General features: G+C 42.4%; 1 protein-coding gene across 1 annotated transcript; it reads right to left on the reverse strand.

Annotated features, from left to right (window-relative positions):
- Positions 1-2,292: 2,292 nt before the first annotated feature.
- Positions 2,293-16,731, reverse strand: LOC110004242 (COUP transcription factor 2). The gene is made up of 3 exons (XM_020659783.2): positions 15,335-16,731; positions 12,548-13,072; positions 2,293-3,463 (listed from the first exon to the last, which is right to left on the reverse strand). The coding sequence occupies exons 1-3, from the start codon at positions 15,738-15,740 to the stop codon at positions 3,189-3,191; spliced, it is 1,206 nt and encodes a 401-aa protein (XP_020515439.1). The 5' UTR covers positions 15,741-16,731; the 3' UTR covers positions 2,293-3,188.
- Positions 16,732-16,767: the final 36 nt, after the last annotated feature.

Here is a 16,767-nt window from a genome sequence, read left to right on the forward strand (position 1 = left end):
TTTAAACTGAACTCTTGTGTGAGTCGTTTTAATCTTTAACTCTGAATCTTTCATGTAAAAAACTCTATGTTATTAATGTTTTAATTTAATTATTAATTAAATTAATAGTTTTAATGATTAGATATTTTTATTTTGAAGGACTGATGACGTGTGTTTCCGTTTTTAATTCTTTATTTTTGTTCAGCTGCTGATTTTTATTTTTACTGTCACTAAGATATTTTTATTTTCTCTCAGTTCAACAGTTTCATAAATTGTCCCTGCTGACAGCTGATTGGCTGCAGACGATGTGTGCCGACAGCTGATTGGCTGCAGACGGTCCCTGCGGACAGCTGATTGGCTGCAGACGGTCCCTGCTGACAGCTGATTGTCTAGGTGCAGAGCTGCTGGTTCTCCTGAACGTGTGTGGGAAGTGCTGCTTTGTTTCCTGTTGGCCCTTTGGCCTGGAGCAGCCGGGCGCCGTGGAGCGCCCAGCGTCATGGTCCTCGGGGTAAACTGTTGTGACAGAGTGCTCGGGGGCCCCTCGGGGGCCCCTCATTAGCTCTCTGTCTGCTTTAATCCTCTCTGTCGTCCACAATCTGCCCACACAGACATCGTCTCTCGTGTGTCTGCTGCACACTTTACCCGCCGCCGTGCTTTAATGCAAACCGCCGTCACAAAGACGATTAACATCCAGTTATAAAAGCAGAACTGATGACATCACTGAAGGTGTGACTCTTATCTCAGCTGTCAGCGTTAACCAGTTCATCACCAGTTCATCACCAGTTCATCACCATCTCATCACCAGTTCATCACCATCTCATCACCAGTTCATCACCAGTTCATCACCATCTCATCACCAGTTCATCACCAGTTCATCACCATCTCATCACCATCTCATCACCAGTTCATCACCAGTTCATCACCAGTTCATCACTAGTTCATCACCATCTCATCACCAGTTCATCACCAGTTCATCACCAGTTCATCACCATCTCATCACCAGTTCATCACCATCTCATCACCATCTCATCACCAGTTCATCACCAGTTCATCACCATCTCATCACCAGTTCATCACCATCTCATCACCAGTTCATCACCATCTCATCACCAGTTCATCACCAGTTCATCACCATCTCATCACCAGTTCATCACCATCTCATCACCAGTTCATCACCATCTCATCACCATCTCATCACCAGTTCATCACCAGTTCATCACCATCTCATCACCATCTCATCACCAGTTCATCACCAGTTCATCACCAGTTCATCACCATCTCATCACCAGTTCCTCACCAGTTCATCACCAGTTCATCATCACTAATTAAAGCTCTGAAATGAAAGATGTTTGTCCCTTCAGGCTCTCCGTAGATACTCGTCCTCAGTGTCTCCCTGTAGTCTCACTGCTGCATCTCTGAATGTCTCATTTCACTTTAACAAACTCTCACACAGTAATATCCACCTGATGACATCACACTGACCTGATGACATCACACACTGACCTGATGACATCACACACTGACCTGATGACATCACACTGACCTGATGACATCACACACTGACCTTATGACATCACACATTGACCTTATGACATCACACACTGACCTGATGACATCACACATTGACCTTATGACATCACACACTGACCTTATGACATCACACATTGACCTTATGACATCACACACTAACCTGATGACATCACACTGACCTGATGACATCACACACTGACCTGATGACATCACACACTGACCTGATGACATCACACATTGACCTTATGACATCACAGACTGACCTGATGACATCACACTGACCTTATGACATCACACTGACCTTATGACATCACACTGACCTGATGACATCACACACTGACCTGATGACATCACACTGACCTGATGACATCACACTGACATCACACTGACCTGATGACATCACACACTGACCTGATGACATCACATATTGACCTTTGAGCTGTTTGACCTCAGTTTGGGATCCCTAACCACTTCCTGTTTCTGTGCTTAACTTCCTGTCCTAACCTTCCAGCTACCAGAAGGACCTTACTTTATTTCAAAATAAAAGCATTCAGCAAGTACTCTCAGCTTAAGACAGGACAAACCTTCAAATTAAAAGCCTTACCATTTTTGTTTTCAAATGTGAAATAATGGAATTTCAAACATGCGATTAAAGATGTGATTAAACGGGATTAACTACAGCTGTAGTTAATTTATTTTGTTATTTTGTCATTTACCTCATAGGTAGTTTTTGTCCCGTTTTGTTGTCTTCAGTCATAAACAACAAGAAGTGAAATGTCAAAATAAACCAAAGACACTTTATTTATAAATCTTCAGTTATAATTTAATACGGTACAAACATGTTAACCAAAAAGATTTCACAGTACATCAAGTGTTTGTCCAAAAGAAACACAGAGACACACACACACAGACACACACACACACACACACACACAGTTCAGTAATACCCTGCAGTGGATGGTTCCTTGTTCATCTCGTATAAAGAGAGATTTGTGACCCGTTGGTTGGTTTGTCTCAGTAAACGTGAACTCACTTCTTTAAGCTCCTCCTACATTTACTAACAGCTAGCATCAGGCTAACCTTCCGTCTCTCAGGTCGGTGAGAAGGAGAAGACGTGATGCTTCTGATCCACATGTTCAGTATTTAAGAAGCTGAAAAGACCCAAAAACTGAAATATTTCAGAACATTTTGATGACATCACGTCTGGACGGAGTGATGCTTTACTCTTCTCTCTCTGAGAGTCAAACAGAAGAAGAAGCTTTAATCTCAGCGTACACAACAAACAACACCTGCCTGTTGAATCCATCAGTCCAAAGGTTTGAAACAAAACAAGAAACAGACCCGAAAATACATAAAACATCTTAAAAAAAAAGAGCTGGAACATAATTTACAAGCACGATAAGATAAATATGCACACAGGATCCAATAAATAGAAATCACAGACTGTGAGTGGTCACCACACCGTTATGTCATTTCCTGTCATAAGGAAGCAACTCTGCCAGAGGATGGACGAACCAAAAGTCTGCAGAGTGAGAAGGGAAGTCACCTGTCACATGATGGTCAGAGCAGAGATCCTCTCTCATTGGTCATCATCTCGTCTCACTGGCAGACTGGATTTGAGGTCTGGTTCCCTTTGCTGACCTTAGCAGCACCGCTGGACTGGAGCCCCTCCCCCCCCTCTACTGAATGGGCATGTAAGGCCAGTTGAAGCTGCTTCCAGACAGCAGCATGTCCCTTATCAGAGTCTCTATGGGGGTCTTCCCCACCAGACGGACGAAGAAGAGCTGCTCTATGACAGAAGAGGAGACGGTGCGGAGGGAAGGCAGGCGGAGCAGCAGCTTTCCAAACCTGTTGGGCTGGTTCGGGTACTGGCTCCTCACGTACTCCTCTAAAGCACACTGAGACTTCTCCTGCAGACCCTCCACATGAGCCAGGTCCGACAGGCCGCAAGCATCTAGGGACAGGAAGAAGCAGAGAAGAGCAGCAGCTGTCAGTCAGACTGTAATGATTGGACAATGGACTGAGCCTTCATCATCATCATCATCATGGAAGTAAACGCCATCTGTTTAAATAAATGTATCAGTCACACCAGGCTTTATGAGACTAACACAGTTTGGTTTCAATTAGAAAACTTTACATTTAAAGATTTTTTATGCAGTGTGAATATTTGTAAAACATTGTAAATCAACATAATATCCTCCCTTATCATTTTTTATTATGTGAACGTGGGAAAGACATCATGAAAATAGCAGAGTTAAACGAATGTCCCTATCAAACATAAATAAATAATAACTCTTTGTGGTGTTTCTTTCCTGAACGCCTCGTTTTGTTGATGTGATGGACGGACGGCAGCGTCACCACTTTTCAAAATAAAATAAAGATGGTCCGGAGGTGAAAGTAAAACAGAGTGTAGTGGACAGAAAGGAACGAATCTTTGTTTAATGGGATATAATGGTTTTGATGTTTCTGTGTGACGTTCATGTGTTTGTTTTGTCTTGTTATTCTGATGAATATGATCTGTATCCTTCAGATCAAAGATTCTCTAGATCCAACAAGGCTTCTCTGCTTCCATCCAAACCACACTGCACACACACACACACACAACACACACACACACACACACTGCACACAACACACACACACTGCACACACAACACACACACTGCACAATAACACACACTGCACACTAACACACACTGCACAATAACACACATTGCACACACAACACCCACACTGCACAATAACCCACACTGTACACTAACACACACAACACACACTGCACACACAACACCCACATTGCACAATAACACACACTGCACACTAACATACACTACAAAATAACACACACTGCACACACAACACACACTGCACACTCACACACTGCACACACAACACACACTGCACAATAACACACACATTGCACACACACACACACACTGCACACACACTGCACACACACACACACACACAAAACACACACTGCACACACAACACACACTGCACAATAACACACACACTGCACACACACACACACACAAAACACACACTGCACACACACACACACACTGCACACACACTGCACACAACACACACTGCACACCTAACACGCACTGCACACACAACACACACTGCACACACACGCACATACACAACACACACTGTAAACACACACACACACACACACACACACACACACACACACACACAAACAACACACACACACTGCACACACAACACACACACTGCACAATAACACACTGCACACTAACACACACTGCACAATAACACACACTGCACACACAACACCCACACTGCACAATAACCCACATTGTACACTAACACACACAACACACACTGCACACACAACACCCACACTGCATAATAATACACACTGCACACTAACATACACTACAAAATAACACACACTGCACACACAACACACACTGCACACTTACACACTGCACACACAACACACACTGCACAATAACACACACTGCACACTAACATACTCTCCACAATAACACACATTGCACACACAACACACACTGCACACAACACACACTGCACACTAACACACACTGCACAATAACACACACACACTGCACAATAACACACACACACACTGCACAATAACACACACTGCACACACAAAACCCACACTGCACAAAAACACACTGCACACTAACACACACAACACCCACACTGCACAATAACACACACTGGACACTAACACACACAACATCCTCACTGCACAATAACACACACTGTACACTAACACACACAACAACCACACTGCACAATAACACACACTGCACACACAACACCCACACTGTACACTAACACACACTGCACAATAACATACACTACAAAATAACACACACTGCACACACAACACACACTGCACACACAACACACACTGCACAATAACACACACACTGCACACACACACACACACACAAAACACACACTGCACACACACACACACACACACACACACACACTGCACACAACACACACTGCACACCTAACACACACTGCACACACAACACACACTGCACACACACGCACACACACAACACACACTGTAAACACACACACACACACACACACAACACACACACAACACACACACACTGCACACACAACACACACACTGCACAATAACACACTGCACACTAACACACACTGCACAATAACACACACTGCACACACAACACCCACACTGCACAATAACCCACATTGTACACTAACACACACAACACACACTGCACACACAACACCCACACTGCATAATAATACACACTGCACACTAACATACACTACAAAATAACACACACTGCACACACAACACACACTGCACACTTACACACTGCACACACAACACACACTGCACAATAACACACACTGCACACTAACATACTCTCCACAATAACACACATTGCACACACAACACACACTGCACACAACACACACTGCACACTAACACACACTGCACAATAACACACACACACTGCACAATAACACACACACACACTGCACAATAACACACACTGCACACACAAAACCCACACTGCACAAAAACACACTGCACACTAACACACACAACACCCACACTGCACAATAACACACACTGGACACTAACACACACAACATCCTCACTGCACAATAACACACACTGTACACTAACACACACAACAACCACACTGCACAATAACACACACACACACACACACACACTGTACACTAACACACACACACAACACCCACTGCACACTAACACACACTGCACGCGCACACACACACACACACTGCACACACACAACACACACTGCACACAACACACACTGCACACACAACACACTGCACACACAACACACACTGCACACACAACACACTGCGCACACACACACACACACACACACACAGACACACACACTGCACACAACACACACTGCACACACAACACACACTGCACACACAACACACACTGCACACTAACACACACACTGCAAACACACACACACACACACTGCACACACAACACACACTGCACACTGACACACACAACACACACTGCACACTAACACACACTGCACAATAACACACACTGAACACACAACACCCACACTGCACAATAACCCACACTGTACACTAACACACACAACACACACTGCACACACAACACCCACACTGCACAATAACACACACTGCACACTAACATACACTACAAAATAACACACACTGCACACACAACACACACTGCACACTCACACACTGCACACACAACACACACTGCACAATAACACACACTGCACACTAACATACTCTCCACAATAACACACACTGCACACACAACACACACTGCACACTCACACACTGCACACACACACACACTGCACACTAACACACACACAACACACACACTGCACAATAACACACACACAACACACAAAACCCACACTGCACAAAAACACACTGCACAAAAACACACACAACACCCACACTGCACAATAACACACACTGTACACTAACACACACAACACAGACTGCACACTAACACACACAACACCCTCACTGCATAATAACACACATTGCACACTAACACACACGATACCCACACTGCACAATAACACACACTGTACACTAACACACACAACAACCACACTGCACAATAACACACACACACACTGTACACTAACACACACACACAACATCCACACTGCCCAATAACACAGACTGCACAGTAACACACAGTGCACACAACACCCACACTGCACACTAACACACAGTGCACATAACACACACACTGCACACACAACACCCACACTGCACACTAACACACAGTGCAAACAACAACCACACTGCACAATAACACACACACACAATACACTAACACACACCCACACTGCACACTAACACACAGTGCAAACAACAACCACACTGCACAATAACACACACACACAGTACACTAACACACACACACACAACACCCACACTGCACACACTGCACATGTAACACCCACACAACACACACTGCACACTAACACACACAACACCCACACTGCCCAATAACACAGACTGCACACACAACACACACTGCACACACAACACCCACACTGCACACGTAACACCCACACAACACACACTGCACACTAACACACCCAACACCCACACTGCCCAATAACACAGACTGCACAGTAACACACAGTGCACACAACATCCACACTGCACACTAACACACAGTGCACACAACACACACACTGCACACACAACACCCACACTGCACACTAACACACAGTGCACACAACACCCACACTGCACATTAACACACAGTGCACACAACACGCACACTGCACACACAACACCCACACTGAACAATAACACACACTGCACACAACACAAACACAAAGCCCACACTGCACAATAACACACACTGTACACTAACACACACAACACCCTCACTGCACACTAACACACACTGCACAGAACATACACACTGCACACACAACACCAAGTACCAAGTGTACCGTGCAGAAGCACACCTCTCCGAAGTGTGCCAAAGCCAAGGAAGGGTACCGTGCCTGAGTGCGATACGGAGCGGTCACACTGGTCAAACGAACTGGACTTGAGCGTTGAAGCGTGCTTGGGCATGGTACGGAGTGCCAGTGTGACCATGTCCTACTGGCACTCCGTACCGTAGAGTCACATCCAGGTTCAGAGTGAAAAGTAAAAGAGTTAAACATGTTGCAGTGACTCTTTTTCAACTGAGAGTAAAGTTTCAGGGATTTGTCTCCATCCAGAGTAGAATTAACTCTGCTGAAATCTCAACAACACCAAAACTTTAACTCTTTTCATTTTGCTGTGTGAAAATGAGAGAAGCTCTCTCTCTCTCTTTCTCTCTCTCTCTTTCTGTCTCTCTCTGTCTCTTCTCTCTCTGTCTCTCTGTCTCTCTCTCTCTCTCTTTCTGTCTCTCTCTGTCTCTTCTCTCTGTCTCTCTGTCTCTGTCTCTCTCTCTCTCTATCTGTCTCTCTCTGTCTCTCTCTCTCTCTCTGTCTCTGTCTCTCTCTCTGTCTCTCTCTCTCTCTCTCTCTCTCTGTCTCTGTCTCTCTCTCTCTGTCTCTGTCTCTCTCTCTCTATCTGTCTCTCTCTGTCTCTCTCTGTCTCTGTCTCTCTCTCTCTCTTTGTCTCTCTCTCTCTCTCTGTCTCTCTCTCTCTGTCTCTGTCTCTGTCTCTGTCTCTCTCTCTCTCTGTCTCCGTCTCTCTGTCTCTGTCTCTGTCTCTCTCTCTCTCTCTCTCTTTCTATCTATTAACATGTTATGTATAAGAGGTAATCATTAGTCCTGTGTAGTGTGACCGCGGTCCGGGCCGGCCAGCGTGGGAATGTGGCAGTGGGGGGTACAGCACGGTATACTGTCACATTTTGTGACGTTGATACTGATATATATTGATACTACTCTTCTTGTGTTTGCTCTTTTTCAAATATTAGCCACTGTAGCACTGTTAGCTTATTTTATGCTGCAATATCTATTTAGCCATCTTATTCTCCTCCTAAGTGTCTTACTCACTGAATGATTTCATCTTGCTTAATCTTAAATTTGATGGTAAGGACCATAACTATGATAAATGTTTCAGAGATGGTGTCACAATGAACTGTTTATTAAGTTAAGTATGATACATTTGCTGTGTGAGTGTTGGTATGATATGGACGCGATTAGTTATCAGAATTCAAATGATAAAGCTAATTTAAAAATTCAAATGCATCAACAGAAATGCTTTTTAATTTTCAGAATATGAGTGTATTATTTGACTCAAAAATAAAATGATGATTCATTTATCTAATTTGAATTTTAGTTTTCAACTTCAAAAATGCATAAATTATAAATTAGATAAATTAAAATGAGGAAGAAAATTACATTTCCTTTTTCATTTTCAAAAAATGCCCCTCTACATCTGTATCATAATTCAAATGAAAAATCTAATTCTAAAATGAAAATACAGGAACAGAAACACGTTTTAATTTTCAGATTATAGGTGCATTATTTGACCTATATTTAAAATGATTATTCAGTCATCCGTTTGCATTATACTTTTACTCTCTATGTATGCATATTGTATGACATCATTCAAATGAAAACCAAAAGGTCTTTGGCTTTTCGTTTTCAAACTTGTCGCGCTAAAAAGTGATCATAATTCAAACCAACTCGAAAACGAAATGGCAAAGTGGACGGCGCAGGAAAGTGACATCAGACTCCAGCTCCCAGGCAACGAACGTAATATTTACAGTCTATGAGGCGAGCGGGCAGAACGCGCAGTACGATGGGTGGTGGGGTGAAGTAATTCATTAAAGCACTGTTTACACCTCACAGTGTTAATATGGGGGTAACACTTTAAATAGTTAAAAAAGATACTCTGAAAGAGTGAATTTCTAACACTACGCTGCAGTGTTGAGCAAAAGTGACAGTGATCAGTGTTACCTGGTGTTAAATTTGAACTCCAAAAAGAGTCAATAGTAACACTTAGTTAGTGTTGAGGTACCAACTCTCCAAAAAGAGTTAAATTAACACTTTGTGGTGTGGACCCATATAGACACTTGAAAGTGTTCATATTCACTCGGATAGTGTTCATTTGAGTATGCTGATTTTGCTGTGCACATTTCTTCTTCTTCTGCTGTTTCTATTAATGTTACCCATCAAACACATTTCCTGTGGCTCGTATTAAACGACTCTCTAAACGTTTGTCCTTTGCCTGATAATGATTCGTGTGCCTCAGAACTGTCTTTGAGAGAAGATAATTAAATAATTAAATAATATTTTGAATGTCTGATTAAACATCATTAAAGACTCTAATTTTAAAAAACTTCCGTTTAATTTTCAGTAAACAAAAAACATTTGAAGGCCAATTCAAAAGTTTTAAATCGTAAACATTTCTATTTAGATTATTCATATTTGTGAAACTTAGACATGAATTATATTTAAAAATCCACATTTATCATTTATTCTCCTTCATATATATTCACTAAATGAATTAACACGCACGGTATATGCTGAAATGCTTCTCCTCTCATTCATATTTTTAAAGGTTTATTTTAGAGAGAGAGAGAGAGAGAGAGAGATAGCGGGGAAGGAGGTTCAGGAAGGATTTGAACCCGGGTCGCCTGCTTTGACCACACTAACCACGAGGCCCGTGGCGCCCCCTCCTTTTAAGAGTTTAATGTCACTGAAACTAAACGAAATGCTTTAAACCTGATGATTATTTTTATTTGTTTGAATTATTATTCAAATGTAAACAGACATGAAATAAGAGATTAAAAAAACACGTGATTTATATTTGATATTTCAGGGTCTGCAGTGATTTAATAATATTTATAAACTGCAAGTCACAAGTAAGTCTCAAGTCTCAAGTCGAGTCTGAAGTCCTAACCTTTGTTTGAAGTCCTGAACAAGTCATTAGCTCTCTTCACCAAACTAAATGCCATTTTAACAGAGTAATCATTTGTTACAGTTTCACAAATCATGATTTATTATATGATTTTATTTAGCCTACTTCTTCAAATAAAAGAACAGTACCACTGTTTTGTTTATTTTTCTAAATTCTGTTTTTGCCAATTTCCTTTGACTGAATTCTGTGTTTGATGGTGTGTTCCATTAGATCAGTGATTTGATTCATTTTATTAGATCATGTCAGGAAATTGAGACATTTTTAAATATAAATGAACTCGCCTTTATTTATTTTCTAAAAGGCAGAATGCCCAGGCCACCCTTACTCCCCTTTTTTTTTACAGTGTGTGTGAAGATGTTCCCAGACTACAGCAGGCTGTGAGATAACAGCCTACATATTTGTGTGTGCTGATTGTTGATAAATACAGAATGCAGACACGCTGAGAGAGAGAAGTCCAAACGGCCGTTTGACCGGATTAAGTCCCGAGCATAAAGACCTGATCCATATCCACCGTAGATATTAAAGTCCATACAGAACACCGACTGTGGTGAAGTGAATACCGAGGTACGCGCGAGTGTGTGTGTGTGTGTGTGTGTGTGTGTGTGTGTCAGCTCCCGCCTGTAACATGTAAACAGAAGAGGAGCAGCAGATCCACCAAACGTGCGTAAAACTCCTCAAAAGCCTTGGTATAAAAACGTAGCTTTTTAATAAATCACACCCACATTGAGGCAAATCCCACGATATTCTGTTCACAGGTAATTCTATTTAAAACTCTGTGATGATTCCGTCCGTGTTTTGCGCATCGCGGAAATTCTATATGGGACCTAAAAGAACATTAAAAGCGCAAGTCCAAGTGACGTCACGAGTCATTGGTGTTGAAGTCCAAGTCGAGTTTGCAAGTCTTTCATGATTTTGTCAAGTCGAGTCCAAAGTCATCAAATCTGTGACTGGAGTCCACAGCTCTGCTTTCAGGCTGGTTGGTCGGTGTGTCACGTGAGGAGGATTTTATTTCTATTGATTTCAAACAATTCTGTTTTATTTTACTTTTTTTTATGGCTGCAGGAAACAGAAATATTTCTCACCTTGTGCAAAAATGAATAATTATTATGATTAAATATTTTCAAAGTAAAGCTGTTTTTTTATCTAAACTGTAGATGATCGTTGTCTCACTTTATGAGACAGTGAAGGTAACACTGAATCCTGAAAACATTTCCTCAAGCAATAAAATATTTGTCGTGTTTTCGTTTTGATGATTTCATTTTTTTGTTTCTTTGAGTCATTTTCTGAAGATGAATATTTTTTATTTCACCATATAGAATTGAAGTCATCGAAATATTGGGTTTTGATTGAACCATTATTGAATCGGCCTGTGTCATCTGAGTCTTTTTGGACGACAAAGCGACCTCTCGGTTTTACCTGTCCCGGTAAATTAAACTGATTCTCAGCGCTCTCTCTATTTCTAAATGTGTTTTCATTCTTTGGGACAGTGTTTGTCATCTACGGGTGCCTGTTTGTGTTTTATTGCGCCTTCCTGTTTGTAGGCCCGCAGGCCTCCATGTGATATATATATATACATATATATATATATATATATAAATACCTGTGGTGAACAGCACGATGGCCTTAATGCAGCTGTACTCTGCCGAGTCCACGTGAAGTACCTTCAGCTTCTCCACCTGTTCCTGGAAGACCCGGATGTGGTCCATGAAGGCCACGACCCGGTCCGCGGACATCGGGGAGGCGTGCAGGCCTGCAGCGGCCAGCAGCGGGGCGACGTGCACCGGCATGGAGCACTGCGCGGCGTTCAGCACGAACAGTTCGCTCCAGGTGAGGCGCAGCAGGGCCACCTGGTCCGTCACCTGCAGGTCCGGGAAGAACGGGATATTCCGGGCCCACTCCACGGCGCTGAACAGCATCCGGGCCGCCAGCTCGCAGATGTTCTCGATGCCCATGAGGTTGTTGCTCTGCAGACACTGAGAGCCGAAGCGGGACGTCGGGTAGGGCTCAGCCCGCAGCAGGAGAGAGATGTAGCCCGACAGGTACGAGTGACCCTGCAGGGGGTCTCCGTTAGTCAGCGAGAACTGTCCGTGATAAGACTGCGTGGGCAGCCGGCCTCTTTGCACGGCTGCAACAGAGAAACACAAGCGGAATTAAAACCACCACAGAGACATGTGCAGACCCCATACAGAGTCCACACAGTCCACAGAGAAGCACAGAGTCTACACAGAGTCCACAGAGTCCACAGAGTCCACACAGAGTCCACAGAGAAGCACAGAGTCTACACAGAGTCCACACAGAGTCCACACAGAGTCCACAGAGTCCACAGAGTCCACACAGAGTCCACAGAGTCCACACAGTGTCCACAGAGTCCACAGAGAAGCACAGAGCAGGGTTGGGGTTAGCGTGGGGTCAGAGCAGACAGAATCCACAGACATGTAGTCTGAACATTCACAGATTATTGCTCATGTTAATGCTCCATGTAAATTCTGTATCTGCACATCATTATCACAGGACATAATAATAATAATAATAATAATAATAATAATAATAATAATAATAATAATAAAATGAATGTAAATAATAAAAAATAATAATAAAAATAATAATAATAATAAAAATAATAATAATACAATTAATATAAATAATAAAAAATATATAAATAATAATAAAAACAATAATAATAATAATAATAAAATGAATCTAAGTAATAATAAATAATAATAATAATAATAATACAATTAATATAAATAATAATACAATTATTATAAATAATAATAAAAATATATAAATAATAATAATAATAATAATAATAATAATATAGATTTAATAATTATAAGTGCACACCGAGTGTTTTTGAGGAAATGGTCAGACTGAATCAGCACACTGACATTTACAGTAAATAAAACACACACACACACACACACACACACACACACTCATTTTGAAACGAAATGATTCACAACGGGTTAACAGAACAATCATAATATTTCATGTGTACTAATATTCAGATGTGTAATAATGATGTGAAACATGACGTCATGATTTATCTCAATGTAATGTGGAATACTGAACACACACACACACACACACGCTCTGTTTCTATTTGTTGTGACTGAATGTGATGACTGTAATTGTTTAGTTTCATTAATTGAATTGTATAATATTCTTTGATGAGTGACTCTCTTCTGCTCTGTGTGTGTTACATTAAGAGACAATAAGAGGAATCTTTCATCATTCTGATTTAACCCGGGTTATTTAAAACACGCTCCGCTGGGCCTGCACGCATACACAAACAGGGAAAGCCAAATCTCCCGATTCCAAACGAAGAATTGAATCGAAATCAAGCTGAGAGGGAGCAGAACTGTGTCCGAATCAGAAGCTGTGAGAGTGCAGACAACAACACGATCCTACTCATGCTACATGGAGCTAACTGCTGCTGCTGCTGCTGCTGCTGCTGCTGCTGCTGCTCGGCGTGATGTGAACACAGACAGAACAGACCACACAAACACACTCTACATACATGTATAAATATAGAAATATCTCTATAGATATATCTCTGTGTTTCTGTGAGCCTGCAGCGTCCTGCGCTTTGTTTTCGGGATGTCATGATGCAATAGTACCGACTACTATAAATATCTTTTTAAATATAAATATCTCTTCAGATATCTCTATAAATATCTTTTTAAATATAAATATCTCTATAAATATCTTTTTAAATATAAATATCTCTTCGGATATCTCTATAAATATCTTTTTAAATATAAATATCTCTTCAGATATCTCTATAAATATCTTTTTAAATATAAATATCTCTATAAATATCTTTTTAAATATAAATATCTCTTCAGATATCTCTATAAATATCTTTTTAAATATAAATATCTCTATAAATATCTTTTTAAATATAAATATCTCTTTAGATATCTCTGTGTTTCTATGTGTCCATAGTACCGGACTACAGGAGGATCCGTACCTTCCCTCCTCATGCTCTATAAAGATGTCTCTGTAGATATAGATATAGATATATAGATATTATCCGTACCTTCCCTCCTCATGCTCTATAAAGATGTCTCTGTAGATATAGATATAGATATATAGATATTATCCGTACCTTCCCTCCTCATGCTCTATAAAGATGTCTCTGTAGATATAGATATAGATATATAGATATTATCCGTACCTTCCCTCCTCATGCTCTATAAAGATGTCTCTGTAGATATAGATATAGATATATAGATATTATCCGTACCTTCCCTCCTCATGCTCTATAAAGATGTCTCTGTAGATATAGATATAGATATATAGATATTATCCGTACCTTCCCTCCTCATGCTCTATAAAGATGTCTCTGTAGATATAGATATAGATATATAGATATTATCCGTACCTTCCCTCCTCATGCCCACTTTGAGGCACTTCTTGAGGCGACAGTACTGGCACTGGTTCCGGTGGTGCTGGTCCACGGGACAGGTTCTGTTGGCCCTGCAGGTGTAGCTCAGGTTCCTCCTGACGCTGCGCTTGAAGAAGCTCTTACATCCCTCACAGGTGAACTGTCCGTAGTGTTTCCCGCTGGATTTGTCCCCGCACACGATGCACTCGATCTGCGTGCTCTGCTGTTTGTCCGTGGACGAGGAGGAGGACGAGGAGGAGGTGGTGGTGCTGGACGCTGCGCCCTGAGGTGCTGCTGCAGCCGGCGCAGGGTTGATGTGTCCCGTCAGCTCCCCGGGCAGAGACAGAGGGGAGGAGAGGGGGCCCTGGGGGTCCTCCGTGTTTCTCCACGCCACCATTGCCATATCTCCAAAAGTTTGCGCGCCCAACTTTTCCTCTTTTTAAGAAATAATGAACAAAGCGTCTCTATGACACACACACACACACACACACACACACACACACACACAGCTCACACTCTGAGCGACATCCTGCTGAAGGCTCACAAAGCGTCTCTATGAAGGAAGCTGAGGCATCGTGTGGCTCAATGAAAGTTCACAGCTCACACACACAGCGACTTCACAAGTGAAGGAAAGCAGTCCCTCAGAAACCGGATCAGCGCGGCGCACATCCAGAAACACAGCGCGTCACTCAGAGCGACATCCTGCTGCACGAGAACATCCACGGAGAACATCCACGGAGAACATCCGTACAGGCTGAGAGGGGCTGATGGAGGACTCTGGCTGAGAGGGGCTGATGGAGGACTCTGGCTGAGAGGGGCTGATGGAGGACTCTGGCTGAGAGGGGCTGATGGAGGACTCTGGTGATGCTTTGCGTCGGGACGGAGGAGGAGAGTGCTGCGTCCAAACGTCACTGGCTGTGGCTCTCTGACGTGTTTGATGTGGGCGTGGCCAACGCGCGCGGGGACGCTGGTCTGAGAGCAGCATGCAGCATGGGGTTGATACACACGCACACACACACACACACACACACACACACACTCGCGCGTACCTCGGTATTCACTTCACCACAGTCGGTGTTCTGTATGGACTTTAATATCTACGGAGTGATCCCTTAATCTCTCTCTGTGTGTGTGTGTGTGTGTGTGTGTGTGTGTGTGTGTGTGTGTGTGTGTGTGTGTGTCTGTCTGTCTGTCTGTCTGTGTGTGTGTGTGTGTGTGTGTGTGTGTGTGTGTGTGTGTGTGTGTGTGTCTGTCTGTGTGTGTGTTTGTGTGTCTGTGTGTGTGTGTGTGTGTGTTACTCAAACTGCTGATTCTCTCTGCAGGAATGTGACGCCCTCTAGTGTCATCATTTAATTACAGAATATTATCTGATTTTGTTTTTCACTTTGACTTCAGTAAGGTTTGTAAACAAGTCCACCTGGTTTATAAAC

Source organism: Labrus bergylta, chromosome 3, assembly GCF_963930695.1.
Source record: "Labrus bergylta chromosome 3, fLabBer1.1, whole genome shotgun sequence".
Taxonomy (NCBI): Eukaryota; Metazoa; Chordata; class Actinopteri; order Labriformes; family Labridae; genus Labrus; species Labrus bergylta.

Bases quoted from the DNA above. Each gene is read 5' to 3' on its own strand.
- LOC110004242 (XM_020659783.2), bottom strand. From the start codon at position 15,740: ATGGCAATGGTGGCGTGGAGAAACACGGAGGACCCCCAGGGCCCCCTC. The intron at 13,073-15,334 runs GTACGGATAATA...TCTCTGTTGCAG, and splicing joins AGTGGGCATGAGGAGGGAAG to CCGTGCAAAGAGGCCGGCTG. The intron at 3,464-12,547 runs GTATTTATATAT...TCCTGTCCCTAG, and splicing joins CATCGTGCTGTTCACCACAG to ATGCTTGCGGCCTGTCGGAC.